Source organism: Oryx dammah, unplaced genomic scaffold, assembly GCF_014754425.2.
Source record: "Oryx dammah isolate SB20612 unplaced genomic scaffold, SCBI_Odam_1.1 HiC_scaffold_13, whole genome shotgun sequence".
NCBI lineage: Eukaryota > Metazoa > Chordata > Mammalia > Artiodactyla > Bovidae > Oryx > Oryx dammah.
The window spans coordinates 20,306,926-20,331,246 of NW_024070197.1; the positions used below are offsets into that span (position 1 = coordinate 20,306,926).

The 24,321-nt window shown below is 40.3% G+C and overlaps 1 protein-coding gene across 10 annotated transcripts in view; it reads right to left on the reverse strand.

Moving 5' to 3' along the window:
- LSM14A (LSM14A mRNA processing body assembly factor) overlaps nucleotides 1–23,908 on the reverse strand; it is a 54,128-nt gene extending 30,220 nt beyond the window's left edge. For 9 of the 10 annotated variants that reach the window (XR_005723297.1, XR_005723299.1, XM_040253137.1 and 6 more), the window contains exon 1: nucleotides 22,978–23,908. Coding sequence is in view for 7 of the 10 variants with exons in the window: in XM_040253137.1 (XP_040109071.1) it covers nucleotides 22,978–23,098 (121 nt within the window). In the remaining 3 variants the exon portion in view is untranslated. Of the gene's footprint in view, nucleotides 1–9,494; nucleotides 9,520–22,977 lie in introns of those variants that run through there. The other variant, XR_005723298.1, reaches the window with a different exon arrangement.
- Nucleotides 23,909–24,321: the final 413 nt, after the last annotated feature.

Here is a 24,321-nt window from a genome sequence, read left to right on the forward strand (position 1 = left end):
GTGTGTGTGTGTGTATGTGTATAAGACAATGAAAAGAATATCTTCCTTGGTTAGTAGTACATCCTCTAGAAACCAAGTAAAGCCTCTGTGAGCTACTTGGCTCCATGGGACAGCCTGAAATGCCCCAGTTACCTAAAATATCTACCTCGTAATTAAATCTGACTATTCTAACACTCAGGATGGCATTATTCAAAGTTGAACTGTGACCAGCTGTTTCAGGGTAAACTAGCTAAAAAAAAAAAAGATTCTGGAATCCACTGACTCAGATTTTCTGTGAAGAGGATACAGAAATCTGTATCTATATTTTAAATCAATTCCTCAAGAGTTTCTTATCGATACTAAAGTTTCAGGTTCACTATCTTAGGAGACTTCTGAAAATGCTGACATCCCCATAGAAGCTCCAAATAAGAAAGCCTGCCATATCAGATATTATTCATTTAAAGAGTATCCTAGAGGAAGCAAATCCCTTAACACTGTGCAAAGTTTTATATTTTTCTGCAAAACTTATCCATAGCTAGACTGAAGATAGTATTTCAGCTTAAATGCCTTTTTTTAATCCTAAAAATTTTTTGAGGTACTTATGAGACTTTCAGGAAAAGATGATAGCATAGTTGTAGGTTTGCAGATTCCGCCCTATAACTAAAGAAAATTAAAAAGTTAAAATACCCCTAAACCAAGAAAATACCTCAAACCTATACCATAAAACTTTATTAGAAAGTATCATGCAGATATTTTTTGAGTTAGTCCTCTCTGGAAGGCCAACTCCAGAATCCATACATAGCATGCTGAGAATTTCCCAGGCATACTCCAACCTAATGGATGGGGACACAGATGTGATAAAGGGAAAGATGTAGAATGTCAGCACTGAGGCTCCTCTCTCTCTCTGGTGGCCAAACAATACTGTATCGGGGCAGAATTTCCTTTAACCGAAAAGAAAGCTAGGAAAATTACAAATGGATTAATCTCACTCCTAAACTCAGCACCAGCACTATTAACAAAGTTTTATAAAGTCCCAGACCTCCAAGGGAACAAATCAGCTCATCCTGAAGCTGCAGGCAGGTGGGGTGGGGTTAAAGGTCTTCCATCTATAAAACCAAAGAGAAGCTCTATTAGGCTATCCAAGGCATAACAAAACCATTCAAATGATATCCATGTATCCAAAAGAAAGATGAAACAAGAAAATTTCAGAAAGAACTGCTTTATATTCTCAAGAAAAGTAAAACTCACATACTGAAAACACATAGAGTTAAAGAAAGAAAAAAAAGAGGTAAGGCAAATATAGCTGCAGAATAAACATAACAAGAATAGTCTCTGAGAAAGACAACAGAACAAGTAAGACAAAATGCAACTAAAGATATAACAAATTTCCTGACATAAGGACCTAAATATGATCAGAAGGTTTCACTGTATTTCTGGGGGGGGGGGAACTTTAGTGCACTATAAGCCATACAGACTTATCCTTTGCTACATCAAAATAAAGAACTCACAGAGACAATGGCATTGAAAAATAAGAGATGGACAATAAAATCATTTAAACACATTAATGTATGTGACAATTTACCCAGGTGCGAGTGTACATGCGTGTTCAGTCACTCAGTCGTGTCCAACACTTTGTGACCCCATGCCTGCCAGGCTCCTCTGTCCATGTAATTTTCCAAGAAAGAATACTGGAGTGGTTGGCATTTCCTACTCCATTCCCCACCCAGGGATTGAACCCATGACTCCTGCATAGGCAGGCGGATTCCTTACCACTGAAGGTGCTAGGATAGGATGTAAATTTAATAGTTCAAAAGACTACAAAGTTACACAGTGTTAGAAAAGTCAAGTGAAGTTGCTCAGTCCTGTCTTGACTCCTTCTGACCCCATGGATTGTAGACTACCAGGCTTCTCCGGCTATGGGCTGTTAAGATGGTATCTATTTCACACTCTATTCTCACAAAAGTTGGGAGATGAAAATAAGAAGCAAAGGAAACATGAAAGGAAATTCATAAATGAATACTCTCAGCTTTTACAGTAAAGAGTTACCTAATAAAATTCTAGGGGAAGTTGATAAATTCACATACATTGGCTTAAAAATTTGTTATCTGCGGTCATAAAGATGACCCACAGTAGAGTTGAAAATTAAAAGCATACTTTCCAAAATATGGTATGAAGAAAATCTCTATCATCAGCAAGAGAGTCCAAGTAAAAAATCATGGCAACAGACACCATGAAGAATGATTTGCACACCCTAAGAGTTCGAGAAACAGGTTCTAATGACAGAGACTATCTGATCAGATTTAATGTTTTCAAGACAGTTCTTGTAGTATTATAAAAAATAACTTAATTAGAACAGCAATCAGAAGGGTATACATGTCTGGAAGATAACAGAACAAATGAGAGGTAGTGAAGGCTGGAATCTGGATGCTAAGAGCAGAAAGAGAAAGCAGGACAAGAACAGAAAAAGTAGAAAATTACCAGTACTATTCTGCTACAAATAATTTTAATAGATGAATTAGCTCATGTGCAACTGGCTAATAAGGGAATTATGTCAGTACAGTCAGAAATCACATTGTTTCATCCCTAATTTATTTTAACCTGCTATTTTATTTTGTTTTATTTATAGTATTTTAGGGAGCAGTGGCTAAACACAGAAAACCATTTAGGAACAGTATATGGTTCCCACTCACCCCAAGTTTCCTCCTGGCTCAGTAACCAGTCCTTACTGTGTGGTTCTTCCTGATCCTGATGCACTCTGTCCTTGCCTCCAAGTAGCAGACTAGCTCTTTGTTATACTTTCTTCCATCACGCTACCTTACTTTTTTTCCCTTTCAAGCTGGCAGACAACTTCATTGTTAGGTATACTTCACCAGCAATTTTGTTAATGTTATCTATTAATGCTTTTTCTTTTTGGTCACATCACCCGGCTTGCAGCATCTTAGTTCTCTAACCAGTGTTGAACACAGGGCTCAGCACTGAAAGCGCCAAGTCCTAACCATTGGACTACCAGAGAAGTCTTGATTTTTCTTAATTGCACTGTTGTTGTTTAGTTGCTAAGTCATGTCTGACTCTTTTGCAACCCCATGGACTCTAGCCCATCAGATTCACTGTAGTAAGAATACACCACATGAGATCTACCCTCTTAACAAAATTTTGAATGTACATCACAGTATTGTTAATTACAAACAAAATTACAGCAGAGCTCTACAACTTTATCACCTTGCTTAATTGAAACTTTTTGCCCACTGAACCACCATGCATCTTTTTCCCCTACCCATAGCAACTACTATTCTCCAGTATTTTTTCTTCTGTGACCTGGAAGATAAAATGAAAAAGGAAGCAGAGGGTCAGTTTGATAGTTACTGGACAAGTGATGGTGAAAAGGTACTTAGGTCAAAATATAACATGACTTATTAAATGCAATTTCTTACTCAGAATCTACAACTCTGTCCACATTTTTTTCCCCAAAATAGACTGCTATATTATTTGTAACATCAGAAAATTAGGTGAACATATCACAACATTAAGCATGCTAAGCATGAGGCAGATTATAAGACTATTAATTTCAGAAGATTACAACTATTTAAAATAAATACACAGGCGTGAGGGGTATCATGCAAGATGGTGGAGTAAGAAGATCCAGGAATGGTCTCTCCACCCAAACAACTACTGGGCTGGCAAACGATCTGAACAAACCATTTTGGCATTATGGAGTCTAACCAGATGGCTGTAGAATCCAAGTGAGCATCTAACGAAGAAAGAGGTCGCTAACTTTTGGTGAATTCTGGCATTTTGCACAGCCGCTGGCTATTACCATTCATCATCTCCCATCTCTGTAAAAGGCAGCTATGGGGACAGTAGCCCATGTTTCTGGCTAGCTTGCTGGTGCCATGTGGGGAACAGGGATACTGTCCTACAAAAATTTAGGGTTGTATGCTATGATCTACCTAAAAATTCACTGAGAAGCCAGCCAGAGAGGCTGACCATTGTTTTAACCCTCAAGGGCAGGGCAAAACTGACTTCCTCAGTAGTACTGGAGAAGGCATTTAAAAGATTTAGAATATCTTTTCTCCTCCTCAACAACAGCAGAATGCACATTACTTTACATTGCACATAGAACATTCTTCACAACAGACCAAATTTTAGGCCAAACCAACCCTCAATAAATGAAAAAGATTGAATTTTATCAAGTATCCTCTCTGACTAAAATGGAAATGAGGCTAGAAATCAGTAATAAAAGAGAAATTAGAAAATCACAAGTATTTGGAAATTAAACAACTGACTCATAAAGAACCAATGAGACAAAAAAGATACCACTAGGGAAATTAAGAAAAATTTTGTATGGCTGATTCATGTTGAGATTTGACAGAAAACAAAATTCTGTAAAGCAATCAACCTTCAACTAAAAAAATAAATTCCTTTAAAAAATAAAGAAAAAACTTGAAGACAAATGAAAAAGAAAACACCACCTGCCAATATTAGGGGATATAAAGAATGTACTCAAGAAAGAAATTTATAATTATAAATGCTATAGTTTAAAAATCTCAAATCATCTATTAAGAAACTAGAGGAATCTGCCTGTGGTCCAGTGGCTAAGACTCTGTGCCCTCAATGCAGGGGGCCCAGGTTTGCTCCCTGGTCAGGGAACTAGAACCCACAGGCCACAACTAAGAGTCTGCACGCCGCAACTAAAGAGCGAAGAAACAGAGGGTTGCAACTAAACCCAGTGCACTCAAAGAAAGAAAGAACAAAAAGAAGAAAGAAATCAGAAAAAGAGCAGACTAAGCCCAAACCCAGCAGAAGGAAGGAAATAAGACTGCATTCAAGCCAAGATAAACAACACAGCAAACAGAGACACAGAGCCATTAAAACCACAAGTTGGTTCTTTGAAAAGATCAACAAAATAGACAAAACTTTAGCTAGTCTGCTGCTAAGTCACTTCAGTTGTGTCCGACTCTGTGCGACCCCATAGAGGGCAGCCCACCAGGCTCCCCCGTCCCTGGGGTTCTAGTCTAGACTAAGGAAAAAGATGAGGAAATGTAAATAACTAAAGTCAAATGAAAGCAAGAACATTACTACCAACCTTACACAGATTAAAAAACTTATAGGAGAATATTACTAACAATTGCATGCCAACAAAATAGATAACCTAGACAAAAAAGAAAAATTTCCAGAAATATACAAATAACCAAAACTGACTCAAGAAGAAACAGAGAATCTCAATAGATCTTTAACAAGTCCAACAAGAGACTGGGCTGGTAGTCAAAACCTCCAAAGAACCAGGACCAGACTTCACTGGTGATACCAAATTTCACTGGTGAATTTTACTAAACATTTTACGAATTATCAATCCTATTCAAACTCCTCCAAAAAACAGAAGAAAAAGGAATATTTCCTAACGCATTCTATGAGGCCAGCATTATCTCGATACCAAAGTCAGACAAAGTTACCATAAGAAAACTACATGAAAATCTCTTAAGAATACAGACACAAAAATCCTCAACAAAATACTGGCAGGCTGAATCAAACAGTACATCAACACAGTATAGTCCCTCTGACTAACTGTGCTGGCTAGGCCTTCTAATACACTGCTGTTTAACAGTGGTAGAAGTGGACAACCTTGTCCTGTTTCTGTTCCTAGGGGAATGTTTTCTGTCTTTCACCATTGAATATGATGCTGGCTATCATGGAGTAAACTCCTTAAAGTCCCTTGGACTGCAAGGAGATCAAATCTCTATCCATGGAATTCTCCAGGCAATACTGGAGTGGGTAGCCATTCTCTTCTCCAGGGAACCTTCCCAACCCAGGGATTGAAGCTGGGTCTCCTGCACTGCAGGCAGATTTTTAACCATCTGAGCCACCAGAGTGAAAGTGAAAGTGAAGTCACTCAGTCGCATCCGACTCTTAGTGACCCCATGGACTGTAGCCTACCAGGCTCCTCTGTCCATGGGGTTTTCCAGGCAAGACTACTGGAGTGGGCTGCCATTTCTTTCTCCAAGGGATCTTCCCAACCCAGGGATCGAACCCGGGTCTTCCGCATTGCAGACATGTGCTTTATCATCTGACCCACCAAGGAAGCCCATATAAACAGGTTCTCATCTCTAGCTTCTGACCAGAGCTCCAAAACTTCTGTTAATTTTTTAAAAGATAAATGTACTAAGGGCATCTTATGTTCTAATGTTTGGTCTTTGACCCTGGTTTCTGACACAGAGCTCCTGAATCTCTTGGAATTTCCTGGGTGATATCAGAGCATCACCCAGGAACTATGGATGGAGGTTTGTAACACTGTACAGGAAGCGGTGACCAAAACCATCCCCAAGAAGAAGAAATGCAAAAAGGCAAAATGATTGTCTGAAGAAGCCTTACAAATAGCTGAGAAAAGAAAAGCGAAAGGCAAAGGAGAAAAGAAAAGATATAACCACCTGAATACAGATTTCCAAAGAACAGCAAGAAGAGATAAGAAAGGCTTCCTCAGCAATCAATGCAAAGAAATAGAGGAAAACACTAGCAATCTCTTCAAGAAAATAAGAAATAACAAGGCAACATTTAATGCAAAGATGGGCACAATAAAGGACAGAAATGGTATGGATCTAACAGAAACAGAAGATATTAAGAAGAGGTGGCAAGAATACAGAGTGTGTTAGTTGCTCAGTCATGTCCAACACTTTGTGACCCCCAGGGACTGTAGACTACCAGGTTCCTCTGTCCATGGAGATCTCCCGGCTAGAATACTGGAGTAGGTTGCCATTTCCTTCTCCAGGGGACCTACCCAACCCAGGGCCTGAACCCAGCTCTCCTGCATTGCAGGCACATTCTATACCACCTGAACCACCAGGGAAGCCCCCAGTGTATCTGGTATAATGGAAGACTATTTCGCCATAAAAAGGAATTAAATTCTGAAATACACTACAATATGATGAATCTTAAAAACACACTAAGTGAAGGAAGTCCATCACAAAAGATCTCATATTAGGATTCCAGTTATCTGGAGCCAGAAAATCCACTGAAATAGAAAGCAGATTAGTGGCCACCAGGGGCTGGGGAAGGGAAATGAGAAATTAAAGTAAGTGTCCTTCAATCTGTGGGCAGAACACAGAAGAACTACACAAAAAAAGATCTTCATGAGCCAGATAACCAAGATGGCGTGATCACTCACCTAGAGCCAGACATCCTGGAATGTGAAGTCAAGTGTGCCTTAGGAACCACTTCTATGAACAAAGCTAGTGGGAGTGATGGAATTCCAGTGGAGCTATTTCAAATCCTAAAAGATGATGTTGTGAAAGTACTGCACTCAATTTGCCAGCAAATCTGGAAAACTCAGCAGTGGCCACAGGACTGGAAAAGGTCAGTTTTCATTCCAATCCCAAAGAAAGGCAATGTCAAAGAGTGCTCAAACTATAGTATAACTGCACTCATCTCACATGTTAGCAAAGTAATGCTCAAAATTCTCCAAGCAAGTCTTCAACAGTATGTGAACCATGAACTTTCAGATGTTCAAGCTGGATTTAGAAAAGGCAGAGGAAAAGGCCAACATCCGCTGGATCACAGAAAAAGCAAGAGAATTCCAGAAAAATATCTACTTCTGCTTTATTGACTATGCCAAAGCCTTTGACTGTGTAGATCACAACAAACTGTGGAAAATTCTTAAAGAGATGGGAACACCAAACCACCTGACCTGCTTCCTGAGAAATCTGTATGCAGGTCAAGAAGCAACAGTTAGAACTGGACGTGAAACAATGGACTGGTTCCAAATTAGGAAAGGAGTATGTTAAGGTTGTATACTGTCACCTTGTTTATTTAACTTATATGCAGAGTACATCATGAGAAACGCGGGACTGGATGAAGCACAAGCTAGAATCAAGACTGTAGGGAAAAATAATCAATAACCTCAGATATACAGATTACACCACCCTTATAGCAGAAAGTGAAGAGGAACTAAAGAGCCTCTTAATGAAAGTGAAAGAGGAAAGTGAAAAAGCTGGCTTAAAACTCAACATTCAAAAAACGAAGATCATGGCATCCAGTCCCATCACTTCATGGCAAATAGAGGGGGAAACAGTGATAGATTTTATTTTCTTGGGCTCCAAAATCACTGCAGATGGTGACTGCAGCCATGAAATTAAAAGATGCTTGCTCCTTGGAAGAAAAGCATGACCAACCTAGTCAGCATACTAAAAAGCAGAGACATTACTTTGCCAACAAAGGTCCATCTAGTCAAAAGTATTATATTTCCAGTAGTCATGTATGGATGTGAGAATTGGACTATAAAGAAAGCTGAGCACCGAAGAATTGATGCTTTTGAACTGTGGGGTTGGAGAAGACTCCTGAGATTCCCCTGGACAGCAAGGACATCAAACTAGTTATTCAATCCTAAAGGAAATCAGCCCTCAATATTCATTGGAAGAACTGATGTTGAAGCTCCAATACTTTGGCCATCCGATGAGAAGAGCTGACTTGTCTTCAGGAAAAGACCCTGATGCTGGGAAAGATTGAAGGCAGGAAGAGAAGGGGACGACAGAGGATGAGATGGTTGGATGGCATCACTGACTCAATGGACATCAGTTTGAGTAAATTCTGGGAGTTGGCAATGGACAGGGAGGCCTGGTGTGCTACAATCCATTGGGTCTCAAAGAGTTGGACAACTGAGCGATTAAACTAAACTGATGGTTACACAACACTGTGACTAGATTAACTCATACATTTTATGGTGGTTAATTTTATGTTATATGAATTTTACTTCAATAACACACACAGGGACTTCCCTGGCAGTCCGGCACTCCCACTGCAGGGGTGTAGGTTCCATTCCTGGTCTCCCAGGTAGAGGAACTCAGGTCCCACATGCCTTGAGGTGAGGCAAAAAACAAAAATGAAACACACACACACCCCTATAAATATAGCAGTAAGAGAATACACAAAATGACAGTAATAGTTGGAATAGAATGCTGAAACTAGGAGAAGTTGTCCTCTATATGCTTAATTTCACGTTGTTACATTGCTTTAGTAAGTATTCTAGTTTTTCTTATTTCCCAAAATAGAAAAGTCCACATTTTAGGCTAATGTTAAAAAGAGTGGGAAGTAGGGAAAGTATTTTTTCCTGTATTAATCTTAAAAGAATATAATCAATTCCCTACTTCTGGCTACAAATAGCAAAGATTTATTAATAGAAACGCATCCCATGATACTTCTTTTAAAATAAGAAAAGAAATAGGGTCAAAGTTCTGGCAAAATCATTTATCTAAAATATCTCCATCTCTGAAGCTGAAGTGAATTCGAACTCTTTGCGACCCCGTGGACTGTAGCCTTTCAGGCTCCTCCATCCACGGGATTTTCCAGGCAAGAATACTGGAGTGGGTAGCCATTTCCTTCTCCAGGGGAACTTCCTGACCCAGGGATCGAACCCAGGTCTCCCGCGTTGTAGGCAGACTCTTTACCGTCTGAGCCACTCTATCTCTAGATCATGGCAAATTCAAACATACACTAATGTAAAACTTGGTTCACAGTGTATTAATACCCACGTGCGTGCATACTCAGTCGCTGAATCGTGTCCCCATGGACTGGCCAGGCTCCTCTTTCCCTGGGATTTCCTAGGCAAGAATTCTAGAATGGGATGCCGTTTTCCTTTTCCAGGGGATCTTCCCGACGCAAAGACAGAACTCACTTCTCCTGCATTAGTAGGCGGGTTCTTTACCACTTGGCCACCAGGGGAAGACCCCTAATACCGATACATATAGTCAAAGTACACAACAAGGGGGAAGAGCTGTAGTGACCAAATTCCCAATACAGTATCTCCATTATAAAATACCAAAGCTTTGTTAAGTTTAAATACAATAAATATATCCATAGTTAAATGTAGTTGGCACCATCAAAATGACATTAATATTTTCCAAAAGCCTTTTGAACACAAACTAAAAATTATAAATTAGGCTCTGATGCTGATTGATAAACAAGAAAAACAAGTCTCCTGAATACTAAAATGTGAGAGCAATAAACAAAAGGTTGATTATTCAAGAAATGTCCAAAAGTACGTTGGGAAACTAAGTCCAAATGGAAATCCATAATAACATTTATGAAGCAGTCTTAAAATTAAAACTCCTCCCAAGTATCAATCGCAAGACCTGGTCCCAATCACTTATCCGAACGTAAGTTCGAACCAAGCTCATCATTCTCCATACACAGACCAAGTTTTCTGTCCTCCACCAAAGCGCCTCTCTACACGTGACCTATCCTAAAGTTCAGCTTAGATACTACTTATATTCATCAGAGTTCTGCAGAGAAACAGAACCAACAGAATGCACATATATAGACACAGAGAGATTTAAGAAATTGGCTCATCTGAAAATCCAAAATGTGCAGAGTAGGCCAGCAGGCTGGAGACCTGGAGAAGAGTTGCAGTTTGAGTCCAAAGGTGGTTTGCTGGTAGCATTCTTTCCTTCTGGCTCAGAGGAGGTCAGTCTTTGTTCTATTAGGACCTTCAACCTGACTGGATGAGGCTCACCCACATCCCACATCATGGGGGACCAAATATGCTTTACTTAAAGTACAATATTTTAAATATTAATCTGTTTAAAAAAAAAAAAAAACCTTCAGAAACATCCAGAATATCTGACCAAATATCTGGGCACTGTGGCCTGGCTATGAGTGGGCTTCCCTCATGGCTCAGAGGGTAAAGAATCCATCCGCAATGCGGGAGACCTGGGTTCAATCCCTGGGTTGGGAAGATCCCCTGGAGGAGGGCATGGCAACCCACTCTAGTATTCTTGCCTGGAGAATCCCCATGGATAGAGGAGCCTGGCAGGCTATAGTCCATGGGGCTGCAAAAAGTTGGACATGACTGCACAACTAAGCTCACAGTGGCCCACGCAAAGGGACATAACACTGGCCATCACCCAGCTCCACCAGTAATATTCCCAGGTGCTGGTAACATATTCTTCCTTTAAAAATCATATAGCATTCTACCACTGTATATAGTGGCCTTTTTTAAAATCGAAAGATCTTCAGGACAAAGATTTGTATCCTTGCAATTAACACAAGTAGCTAACACAGTGCCCTAAATAGTGCTGACATTTGAATATTTCTTGAATAAATTTCACAGTGGAAAAAGCTATTAAGTAAGCTATTTCCAAAATTACTGAGCACTGTTTAATACCAAAGGAATTGAATTAAACTACACAATAAACCTACTTAGAATAAAATGGGAAAATGACTATTTACAGCGAAAAGAAATAACAGCTGGACATCAATAGAATGGGAAAACAGAAAGCATAGCACATGGATTGAAAAAAAAACCCCAGCACATAAGCATCAAGTGGGGGTTAGGGAGAATTGCTGTAAAGCTATATTTGGGGGCTTCCTTGGTGGTCCAGTGGTTATGAATCTGCCTTACAATGCAAGGGACACCGGGTCAATCCCTGATCCGGGAAGATCCCATGTGCCGTAGAGCAGCTAAGCCCATATGCCCAGAGTCCATGTTCCACAAGAGTAGCCTTTGCTCTTCGGAACTAGAGAAAGTCCATGTGTAACAACAAAGACCCATCACAACAGCTAAGGTAAAATAAATAAATCTAAAAACAAACAAAAAGCTCCACTTGGTATTTTTATTTTCCTTACGTTTATCTTTAAGTACAGTTCTTAGTGCATATCCAGTATGCTATACAATCTCTTGCTGGAACTATTTGAGATACTACATATTTGGAATAAGCTGTTATATAAGGATTTAACACAAGGTTTAATTAAATATTAAAAGATCTTCATTTATCAAACTATCTCTTCTACAACACAGTACCCACAGACCCTGAGAGCAGGATAGTGGTTAAGTGGGCTCCGAATTTTTTTTTTACTTGGGTGGGGAGATTTAAAACATAAGATTCCACAGGGCTGCTCTTTGAGATCACGTCACAGCTTGTAACTGCAGACCTCCACTTGTGGCACACCTTGTACTCCCTGCTTTGGTCCATTCTTCACGCTTATCCACACTGCTTTCTGTTAGGGTCTAATACTGCGCTCAATAAAACCATCTGTCTCCAGCCTCTGTAATCCTTCCCTGTACGTACTTCAGACCTGCCCTCCCCAACAGTGACTTTATTATTGACCTCTCTGTGGTATTCTCAATCTCCTCAGCGTCACACGCCAGTCACTGGTGACTCTAAGATAACAGAGCTCATGGCCCAGATAACTTTCCTCTCACCTTTTCAAACATATTCTTAAAACCAACTCCTTTATCACTTAATTCTAAAAGTGAAAGTAAACTCCTCTTTGACTAAAAAGACTCCAAATGATCTCGTCCTTCTCATTAATACATTTCATATCTTCACTCATTTTCTCCCCTCTTCCTCACAGTTTTGAGGGAAGAAAGACTTCTACATTTCCTTCAGCCCAATGTCTTCCATGATTATAGATTTGAAACCCTGCAACTTCACTTGCTTCCTCCCAGTGGATTATTAATATGTGCAGATTTACTCAAGACATACCTTTCTTTGTTCAACCATCAGCATTTCAGATTGAGTACAAGGAAATAATGACTAGCCTAAGAATTTAGAAAGAGTGCCAAAAAGTGAGAATTATAAAACCAAAAGGCACTTTGATAATTTAGGTGGTAATACAAAACAACAGCAGCAGTAATGCAAAACACAAAAATTAGGACTTTTTGGAAATGGCAAACAGGAGAGATCCTGAAACAGTTCTGTAAAGCATAGGGCAGCAAAAGTAAATCTTATTAATTATTAATACTTATTATTACATATTAATACTTCCTAATCTGAGAGAATAAAATATCCTCAATAACATCTTCATTTATCATAGTGTCCTTTCCTATAAAACATCAAGTTCAACCACACATTTTCTGACGAAGGACTTTTCAGAAATAATAATCCTTCATGTTATCAATAGTTAATTTGTTAAGCACAAAGGACACAAGAAGGGAAAGATGTTGAAAACTAGTCTATAGTGAAAAATAAGAAAAGTTTGCTAAGCACAGAAAGAAAACAGAAGATAAACTGCAAACACAGAAGATGCAATATACAGTTTCTGACTAAGGTAACTGGGGAAGGCTTTGAAGGGGTGAGGATGCTCAAGTAGCATCTAGAAGGATAAACCTGATTCCCTCTTGCTCCTTTCCTGATTTTGGTGGATAGGAATCATTATAGGTACTATCATTCCATACTGTCAGCTCCAATTGTCCCTCACTCACAATTTTTGCACAATGCTGTCAGCATAAACATCCTACAGCTGGACTCCGACAAATCACTTCATTGGCTAAAAACTTTCCAGGGATCCTTACAATCCACCTGATAGCTCAGTTGGTAAAGAATCCACCTGCAATGCAGGAGACATGGGTTTGATCCCTGGGTTGGCAAGATCCCCTGAAGGAGGGAACAGCTACCCACTCCAGTATTCTGGCCTGGAGAATTCCATGGACTGTACAGTCCATGGGGTCACAAAGAGTTGGACACGCCTCAGCGACTTTCACTTTCACGTTACAACCCACCAAGAAAACTGACTTGTTAGCGTGCTATTCAAATGACAAACTGAATAAACTAAGATAAATGTAGCAGGGGAAGAAAAATAAAAGGGGAGGAAGGGGCTTGAGTCTGTTATTTGATACATTTTCATTGGGACCTTCCAGAGCAGTTGGTTCTCTTGCCTTTGGGACTTTGTGTTCACTTTCCTGACAGACTGCAAAACTCTCCGTGACCTAGGACTGGACACGTCTTCCTAGACATCCTCTTCCTGTGGCTAACTGTGACCATCTGTCAGGCCCTACCTTCGCTGCTGGGTCCTCAAGAACCTTGTCTCTGGCTCTTTGGTTTCCTAGCATATAGCACAGTGTCTAACACAGAGTCATAAAAGGTGCTCAGCAATTCTCCTGAATGGATGTAATAAGCCCCAGGCATGTACAAGCTGCTCTTATGCTCCCTGTGCTCCGTGCTCTCTTTGGTGTGGTAGGTACCTCTGCTCCTAAATGTGCTGAGGTTTCTCCAGAATCTCTAGTTTAACCTCACCAGAGTGCCGGGATCGGAGAGAAGTAGCTATCCATCCAGATGTGGGAAATGCAAAGGGGGCTTTGGAAATCTGGCCACTGTTGAAACAAATTTCAAGTTAATCTTCCCGTTCTGACCTCTATCTTCACCCAATTACTCTAGCCCTTGTTTTCATTGCATATAATGATGCCAGTTCCTGAGACTTTTAGGAGTTTGGGTACAAATCAGGTTTACTTCTTGGCTTTACCCACTGCCTCCTTAGTCTGCAGCTAAATCTTGCTAAGAAGACATTTAATCTCAAAAGACAAAAACTTTTTTTTCACCCTTCAAAATTTTGTTGCTGTTGTCCCCTTTCCAATTCTACTTTCTCTTTTATGGGTTTATGTGTTTTTTAAAAAATGCCTTCTCATGTAGTTTGAGTTAAGACTTATAAACAGGAAGAAAAAGGAAAAGCATGTCCAATTTGCAGTCTAAATTTAGCCTCAACCCTCTAAGCGGCTTTGTTGGGTATTCTTCCTTATGGTTGATTTTTTATTTTAATCTCCCAAAGATATAACCAACAAGGATATAAAAATATTTTTAAAAGCAAATTAATTAATTAAAAATAACTTTACCCAATAGGAGTTAAAAAATAAACACAGGAGTGAAAGAGAAACTAATCTGAGAGTTGGACAAAGAGAGCAAATTTACTACGTTAAAGAAACCTGAGTCTTCAGATTTATAAGACCCACTGAAACCACTCAGGAAAAACACTCCAGTGTGGCCATATTTCGAAACTCCAAGAACTTCCAGAGAGAAAAGTGAGAATCAAATTGGTATCATCAACACCAGAATGTTAGAATACAATAATCCAATAATTTAAAATGTCCATATGAAAAAACAATCTGAATTCATAATAATATAGCCAGTCAATCAAGCAATCAAGAAAAACATAGATTCACTAAGAAAATTTGCCACCCACACATCCCACCTTTTTTTTTTTAATGACAAAGATGCAATTATGCAAAACAGGGGGAAAGAACCAACTAAGTCAACATGGTAAACAAGAAACAGGAACCCCTGCGTGTCTCTGAACAGACTGGACAGAGATAATGCAAAGTAGTAAAGTAGCAGAGGTGGTAAGAAGTAAAATTCTGCATATATCTTGGAATTAGTTGACAAGATCAGAAACACGTATTGTGAGAGAAATTTAAGGATGACTCAAAGATTTTTTTATCTTAACCAACTAAAAGGATAAATTGTCTTCAATTAGAAGGAAAGGATTAGATGAAGAAATAGGTTTGGGACATATTGAATGGGAGGTGCCTAGCAGACATCCTTCCAGGTGGAAATATTGAGGAAGCTGATGGATACACAAATCAGGAGTCTGCAGGGGGGGTGCAGGATGGAGACAATAATCTATAGACAGCATCTGAAGTCATGAAATTCAGAATGAAATCAAGAGAAGAGTGCACATGATAAAACAAGGAATAATCTGTAACCAACACAAAAGAAAAAAGAGAAAGAGAGTAAGACAGTGAAGATGTGAACTAAGCCCTGGCAGCCTCCAACAATGGGAGGATTAGGAGTTGAAGAATCACAAGGGAGACAGTGAGGTCTACGAGAAAACTAGGATGACATCAAGTGAAAAAACAGAAGCAGAAGAGATAGATTGTGCAGTATACTGCTGATCAGTCAAGCAGACTGAGGATAAGAACCAGTCACTGAATTTGGCAACATGGAAATCTTTGGCAACCTTGATATAGACAACTTCTTCAAGGAGTTTTGATGTAAAGGGAAGGAGAGAGATGGAGCAGTAGATAGCAAAGAGTAACTGCATTAAGAATAACAGTGTTTTTGTTGTTGCTGCTGCTGCTGTTTTTAAGATGGGTGAAATAACAGCATATCTGTGAGTAGACAGGAAAGGTCTGGTAGAGAAGGAGAAACTGAATATGCAGGAGAAGCTGTTGGAGTAATGTCCTTGAATCATCAAGAGGGGATGAAACCTACTGCACAAATGTATGGGTGACCTTAGGAGAGAACAGTTTATCTAAACAGAGAAAAGGAGAGGTTTGGGACAGATTCAGGTTACTGGCTACATGTGGGATGAGTTGAGCAAAATTCTCTTTTGTTTGCTATTCTCTCCTCAAATAAAGAAGCAGCAAGGTTCACAGGCTGAAAGTGAAGATGGGGGAAGAGATGATAGAAGTCTGAGGAAAACAAGGAATGGAATGGTCATGTACAAAACCAGAATGAATGGACTAAGGACATACAATATATACAATATATGGGAAGTAACCATGACTTCTGGGCTTAGTGAACATAAATGTACAGTGAAACTGGCCAGCATGTCTGTGCTGATAGAATCAGGGCTATGAGCTTTGTACAAGAAAGTGGGAGGGGGAAGGGGGTTGACAGTATAAGCTCTGTTCTGACCGTAACAACTCCTAATGGAATTAAAACAGGTGGCAAAGTTATAAGGAGAGTGTGGGTCAATGAAAGGTAGTAAGATCAACAGGCTGTAGGCTACAGTAGATCTGAATGACTGATGGAGATGGGTTACCTAGACAAAGATGGAGACAGTGGTTGGAAATAACAATGAGAAAGCTACTCTATTAAGCACTGTAACAAACTAGTTCACTTCTGGTATTATCTCATTTAATTCTGAGAATGACTCTGAAAGATGCAAGTCACTATCCTTACTTAAAATATAAAGTTAAAGCTGAGATTAAATTACTTGTCCAAGGACACTACTAAGTTTTCCAACTGGCCTTTTAGGTCACATTTGCTTACAAAAGCAAACACTACACAACACTAGAATAAATCTTTGTGAGTAAAATACTTCACAGACTAACTCACACTTGATCCATTAAAAATTTTACTTCACTGATATCCAGTTTTTAAAATAGCTAACTGAAGTACTACTTTAAAGTATTACAGAGAAAATAAAAGGTAAATTGCTCCCATAGAGAGCACCTTCTATCATGGAGTAATAAATTCAAGTTAAACCATCTAGTTACTGCTATTACTACTTCAGCACTGAGTTAAATACAAAACTCTTGCTATGTGTCACACAGGTAAGATCCCTTTACTCTTACTATTTATTTTCTTCTACTATTATTTTCCTCAGGCTTTATGCTGTTTCTTTACTTCCAATTCAGATAGTCATGTCTTGGGACATCCCTGATGGTCCAATGGCTTCCCTGAGCGCCCAATGCAGGGGGCCTGGGTTTGACTCCTGGTTAGGGAACTAGATCCCACATGCCACACCTAAAGACCCCACAGACCGCAAAGAAGACTGAAGATCCTGGTGGTGCAACCAAACAAAAGAAATAAATATTTTTTAAAAAAAAGAAAGAAAGAAAGAAAAAGAAAGCCATGGCTTTTCTTACTCTACTGGAAAATGTACAGTTAGTTTCTGGCACCTGACCTGAGACTCTCAGAATTACCAAGAATTTCTGTGGACTATGCAACAACAACAAACTGTTTCCAAGGCTCCAAGTTCTGGCAATCTCACTAAATAGGGCAACCAAAAGAAACTACAGCATTAAGTTTCACTAGATCTTTGCTGTTCCTAAGTAGTGATTTTGTGAACTGATAGATTCAGATCCCCCAAATCAGAGAGAAGGCAAGAAATCAATAAAGCACTTCACAGGCATTTCACCCAATACAAACTCTCCCACTCTCTCTGGAGTTAATGACTATGTGGATAATTAACAATCAAGAGGTGAGTAAGCTATGCCAATGGGCAATATAATCCACTACCCACTTACCCACCAATTTACCCACTTTTATATTCCTCCAGCAATCACCTGATTCTTTAAGAACAAACTGTTTTAAAAGCAGCTGGCTTATATACTCATTCTTCCTCACAAAGTCTCTTTTACTAACTCAATAGCAACATGATTTTCATTTTAAGGGTTTATTAACCAGGTACAGTTAACTAAATGCATGTTAGATAATAATTTTACTCACTTTTGTCTATTTAGTTTATTTTGGCCACCTGATGCGAAGAACTGACTCATTGGAAAAGACCCTGACCCTGGGAAAGATTGAAGGCAGGAGAAGGGGACAACAGAGGATGAGATGGTTGGATGGCATCACCAACTCAATGGACATTAGTCTGAGCAAGCTCCAGGAGCGGGTGATGGACAGGGAACTGGCATGCTGCAGTCCATGGGGTCACAGAGCCACGACTGAGTGACTGAACGGGGTCTATTTTACTTAAATACTTTTAAAATCCACATATATAATACTTATAGCATATGTGAGTTTCCTCCAACTTTGAGATTCCCTCAATGAGAAACCTTCAAAAGTTATGTTTCCTTTCATTTATTCAAATATTTACCAAGCGTCTGCTCTGTGCCTGGCACTATTCCAGCTGCTGAGGACAGAGCAATGAATGAGACAAAACCCTTGCCTCTACACAGTTTCCATTCTGTGGGGACTCTCTTGGTACCCAGGATCTATTATGTGTTTGGGTGTCATATTCACAAACACAAGTGCATATACAATTGCAAGTATCCTACAAACTGCTGATGCACAGCATCACTCTGCAGCTCCCTCAAACACTCTGAATTGATTTTTCCTTTAAATTTTAAATGAAAATTATAATTAAGCTTGAGCCATAAGGTGAAAAATTCTGTCTCCCCAACAATGTCATTTATATCATGCATATCTTAAGATTTTATCCTGGACTTCTCTGGTGGTACAGTGGATAAGAATCTGCCTGGTATGGGAAGATTCCACATGTCACAGAGCAACCAAGCCCATATGCCATAACTACTGAGTCTGTGCTCTGGAGCCTGTGAGCTGCAACCACTGAAGCCCATGCCCTAGAGCCTGTGCTCTGCAACAAGAGAAGCCACTGCAATGAGAAGCCCATGCAGTACTGTTCGCAGTGACTAGAGAAAGCCTGCCCACAGAAAGACCCGGTACAGCCAAAAAAAAAAAGAGATTTCATTCTCTTATATTCCCATTCTCCAAAATTTCTTACTGTTGGTGGAGGGAACATACTTTATGTATTTTAATTTTAAACAGATACAACTGCAAACATTTGGAGATAGCCCCAAGAGACTTCTGTAAGATTAATAAACTAAAATGCTAAATAATTCTCATTTATTCATTCATTTCATAAATATCTGTTCATCCCAGGGGCTCAAACAATAAACACATGCAAATAAAGATGATTACATGTAGGTCATGAGCAGTACTAGAAGAAAAAAAACTCAGACCCATGATAAAGACCTCAAGAAACAAACAACAATCCAGATTATCTATTAACATACTTATACTGACATTAAATTCTTCCTTACTTGCCCTTAAAACTTCCTGACATTGATTTAGAAGATTCCAATGTATCAAAGTTCATCAAACTTACCTCAATTTCACTTTTATAGAACTAAAGCTAGTTTGTGAAATCTCTAGCAGAAAATAAAAGATAACACCTATTTGGCAGTACCTCTGGCATTGGGCTTTTGACTACATACAGTGGGACCATACAATTTATTATCCAAACTGCAAGATTTTCAAGAGAGAAAAAGGATGTTTTAACAATTTCGCCAAAATAACAGGCACAAACAAGGACTTTCCACCGGGCAAAACAGGCCATATGGTCATCCTAATTATATACAACATCAAACAGAGCTGGCCCCAAATATCAAGAGTATTCTATAGTTTCAGATGGATTTAAATTTTAAGTAATATCCAAGTAAAGAAACTAAATTATAACCTGGACCATATAAGCCAAGTGACTTCCTTACTAAATGTAAATATTTAAATACCTCACAACATACACAAAATCAATTACAGGGGCATCATAGTTGAAAAGATAATCAAAGTAAGTCCATGACCCTTGGGTAGGGAAAAGCTCCTTTAAAAAAAAAAAAAAAAGACAAGAAACACTAGTCACAATGGAAAAGAGTGGTAACATATTTACAATAAAAGCAAGAACTTCTATTCACCAAAAGAAACCATTAAATGGGAAAAGATACTTCCAACAGATATCTCCAGCAAAGGATTCATATTCTGATACTGAACTCAAGAAAAACAACAACAACAACATGCATTTTAACAGGAAAATGGGCAAAAGATTTCAGAGGCACTTCATGGAAGATGAAATCCAAATGACCAAGATATGAAAAGGTGTTTACCTCATTAGTAATCAGGAAGATTAAAAACCAGGTACAAATACATACCCACCAGATTGGACAGAACTAAAACACCTGATACTAACTAAAATACCTGATTGGATAGAACTAAAATACCTGATAAAAGTGGTGGTTACAAGTACTACTGTTGGTGAGAGATGTGGAACAACTGTAACTCTCATATACTTTACTAATAACTGAAATAAAAATTAGTAAACAACTACTTTGGAAAACAGTTTTTCATGATCTAATAAAGACATACTCCCCAGGATCCTGCAATTCGAAGTACACAGCATAAAGAAAATTACATAAACATGTATCAGTAAACTCAAACACAAAGTTATTGTTCATAATTGCTCAAAACTGTAAACAATTTGAATAGCTTCAGAATATCCAAAGCAACTGGAGAAATAGATAAACAAGTTATACGCATGACGGAATACTATGTCACAACAAAAGCCAAAATAAGTATATGCAACATGATTCCATTTATATAAAGTTCAAAAAGGGACAAAACTCTTATCATTCAGAGATGTAACAAGTGATAAAACGATCAATGTCAGAATAATATTTATATCTAGCTTAAGAAGGCAGCAGTTGTTGATGGGAAGATGCAGGAGTGGGAGACTTGTGGGATGTTGGCCTGTCTTTCCCTGGGTGGTAGTTATAAGGACCTTTGTTTAAAAATATTTCATTTTTATCCACATATCTTTACAACATATGTGGTTATATTTCACACTGAGGGGGAAAAAAAACACCTCTCTCTAAAGGGGAAAAGGATTACGGTCCTAAATAGAATTTTAAGAATGTTAAAGAGATAACTCAATTCATAGCTTAAAAAGAGTTAGCAAGGATCTCTAAATCCAAATACATACTGTATTCTAAACACACTATATTCTAAAATCCATGAATGAACTTTTGGTTTCATCGGGTAGACTGCCACTCTTCATCCAAATTTTGAAAAAGGTGGAATTTCAGATTATCAGATTACTCAACAAATCACGTAAATTCTAAAATCTTAACACCAAACATCCCACTTCTAACTCTGAAATCTGAAATAAGTACCTGGTTGTTGACTGCACAGTTACAAAGCAGTTTTAGATTAGAAACTGCCAAGTAGAATAATATCCACATTTGGTAACTCCAATTTTTGCAAACACAATTCCCAAACCTCTGTTATACATTCAACAACTCAAATTTCTTTAGAAAGAAAGAATATATTACATACGTGGGATTACATATCAAAGCCATGAGAACAGACATAAATTAAATCAATGATTAAAAAAGACTTTTCATTGCTATATAGATGTTTTTAGGTTCTTGCATATAAGAATATATTTATAGGTTTTTGTTTTAAAAAAGACAAATGAATACATTAGAAATCTTAAAAATGCATAGGTTCTTTTCTCTGTAAGAAGTAAAGGTACCGCAGGAAACTCACTGATAAGTCACTAACCTGGCAAGAAACCTTCAAAGTCAGATTGGCCCAAACAATGCTTTTTAAAAAAAAAAAACACTATTAAACCACTTTAATGAGAAATACTATTTTCAGCTTGTATGTGGCTCTCATCAAAAACTTTAGAGGGCCCTTTCCACAATTCCACAAAACCATAAAAATTAAAACTATACAGCTAAATATGCACACGGGTGGGGGGAGGGACGGGTGGGAGAGGAGAGGAAAGAAAATTTAGAGAAAATAATTTTAAGACTCCCTAACTAGATAGAAAATTTGTCCCAACAAGAGTGTTTTAAAAAGAATGTACGAGGGAATCCAAAAAGTATCTTTAAATACTTGCGTGATACCGTGAAATGACTCTCCTATCGGTCAAAGACTAATCTTTTTCTTAAAAATAGATTTAGAAAATTTTCTTCCTATCGCCGGACTTCTCTCCTTACCATGCTATTCTTTCTGTAACTCTCCCAGATGTGCTGCGAAAATGACCTTAGTTATCTTGCTTCCCTTTCCTATATGTTCCCAAAACTTGTGAGGTTTCTTTTAAGATCAGGAGCTAAAGTTTATTTTTTTCCTGGTTTCCTGGCGAAACAAAAACCCAGACTTGTGAACGGAAACAAAACCCACAAGACTGGGCGATGGTACGTACTTTGGGGTGGACACCTTCCTCCCCGACCCCAGAACTCTCGGACCCAGAGAGCCTCCACCGGGGTCGGTCAGCGCCCACTGACCACTTAGATCTGCCCTGGGAACAAGGGACACGGAAAAAGCTGGCACCCTTCTTCCCCCCGGATTTCCAAAAACAAGGCCGAAAGGAGAGCAGCAAACATTTGAAAGAGATGGTTGCACAACAGGTTTGGAGAAGGATTCCGGTTTAACAGGTAAATACCACACAGGAGACAAGTGGGATGTGATCTGCTCCAGGTACCAATGGCATTTCGAGGCCGTCTGCGTCGCAGGGGAAACCCAAAGTTTGGGCACATTACTTAAAGTTCACCTGAGGAATATGCAACGAATTGAAATTAAAAACGCGAGAAGACGGGTGCTGGAAAACCAGCAAATCAGCGCTTTAAACTCAAGCTGGGCGGAAAAACTCTTTGAATACTCAGGCTTTGTTTGGTGATTAAGAAGACAGAACCACCGAATTTCGGAGTTGGAAGCCGCGTATCTCCGTGTTCTTCGGCCCGTTCTCGGACTTCAGGGCTGCCCCGCCCGGCCCGGCCGCGGTCCTTAGTCCCCGGATCGAAAGCGGAAGCCTGGGAGCCCCGGGGAGGCCGCGGCCCGCCCGGCCCGCGACGCTGGGGCCCGGACGGAGGGAAGGGAACGGCCCCCCAAGGAGGACGGTGGAGCGGGGAGGGAGCGAGGAGGTCGCGAGCCGAGAGCTCGGCGCAGCCCCGAGCGCTCGGCCCGGCTTCCCACCCCGAGGCCCGCCCCGGCATACCTTTGGCGAGAGCTACGGTAGAGTTCTCGGTGTCGATGGTGTAGAGGATGCCCTCGTAGCGGATCTCCGCCTTGGAGATAAGGCTGATCTTGCTGCCGATGTAAGGGGTGCCCCCGCTCATGGCGCCGCCGCCGCCGCCGCTCCCGGCCGCTCGCAGAGAGGCAGATCCCACGCCGCTGTGGCCGTTCTGCTCGCCCACTTGCTCGGTCGGCACCTACAGCAGCCGCCTCAGACCCAACATGGCGGCGGCGCCGGCTCCGCTACCCTCCCCCAGCCTCCCGCCCTCAAGCCGCGGCGCGGCGGCGGCGGCGGCGGCAGCGGCGGCGGCGCGGGGCATGCTGGACGGGGAGGCCGAGGTCTCGCGAGACTCGCCTGGCGGCCGGTGGCGCAGGGCTCCTTCGCTGCCTCGGAAGTCCGAGCAGTGCCGCTGGGCCTGGTCTGTCGCTGTCGTTCCCCGAGGCCTGAGAGGAGATCCAGGGAGAGGCCAGGAGCCTCGGAATGTAAGGATACTGTGGGCTGGCGTGGCGCCGCGCGCGGTCCTCTTGATCTCCGCTGTGGCCCACGCCATTTCCAGACCCTTTGTAACCTGTCCTGAGTCCGGTTTCATTGCAAAAGCCGATCCCTCCAGCTAGAAAGTTCCAAGGTGCCTCGAAGCTCTTGGTGAGCACCTCTGAGACCTGGTCATTTTCCTTTGGAAGGAACTGCGCCCCTCATGGAGCCATCATTACAGCATCTGTCACCCAGCGAGTCTCCCCTCTACTCCCCTTCGCTGCTTCTAGACGTGGGATTCTGTCCAAAGCTTTCAAATGGTTCTCATTGCTTTCAGTGCCATTGCACACAGACCAAACCGTACTGTCTGCAGTTTTGTTCAGTTCTGTGAACTCCGGATTCATTTAAGCCACAGCATTGTTAACTTAAAAAAAATGCTCAACCTAAGCGTGAGAATTGTGCTTTCTTCCGGGGGAGGAGGGGGGCGTTTGCTGAGGATTTCAGTCTGGAGATAGCCTCTCTTCTCTGAGGGACTGCTCGGAAGCAGTAAGGGAGGAGCCAGGATACATAGGAGTTTTTGAAAAACAGCAAAAACAACAAACCCAGGTAGTTTAACATCAAAAGGTTACTCTTAAAGAAAAACCATACATCTCAAGCTAATGAATTCAACACTTTTCTGTGAATGGGAAGAAGTTAGAGTCTGGGCTCGTTGAAATCATTTCCTTAACTAACGTTAGTAAACCTTTTCTCCATCCTGAATCCCCTCAGGGTTCACAGTTGGGGGTAACTACAGTGGCTGATGGCTTGATAGCTGCCAAATCGTTTGTTTACTTATATGTCAGGGGACATCCACAG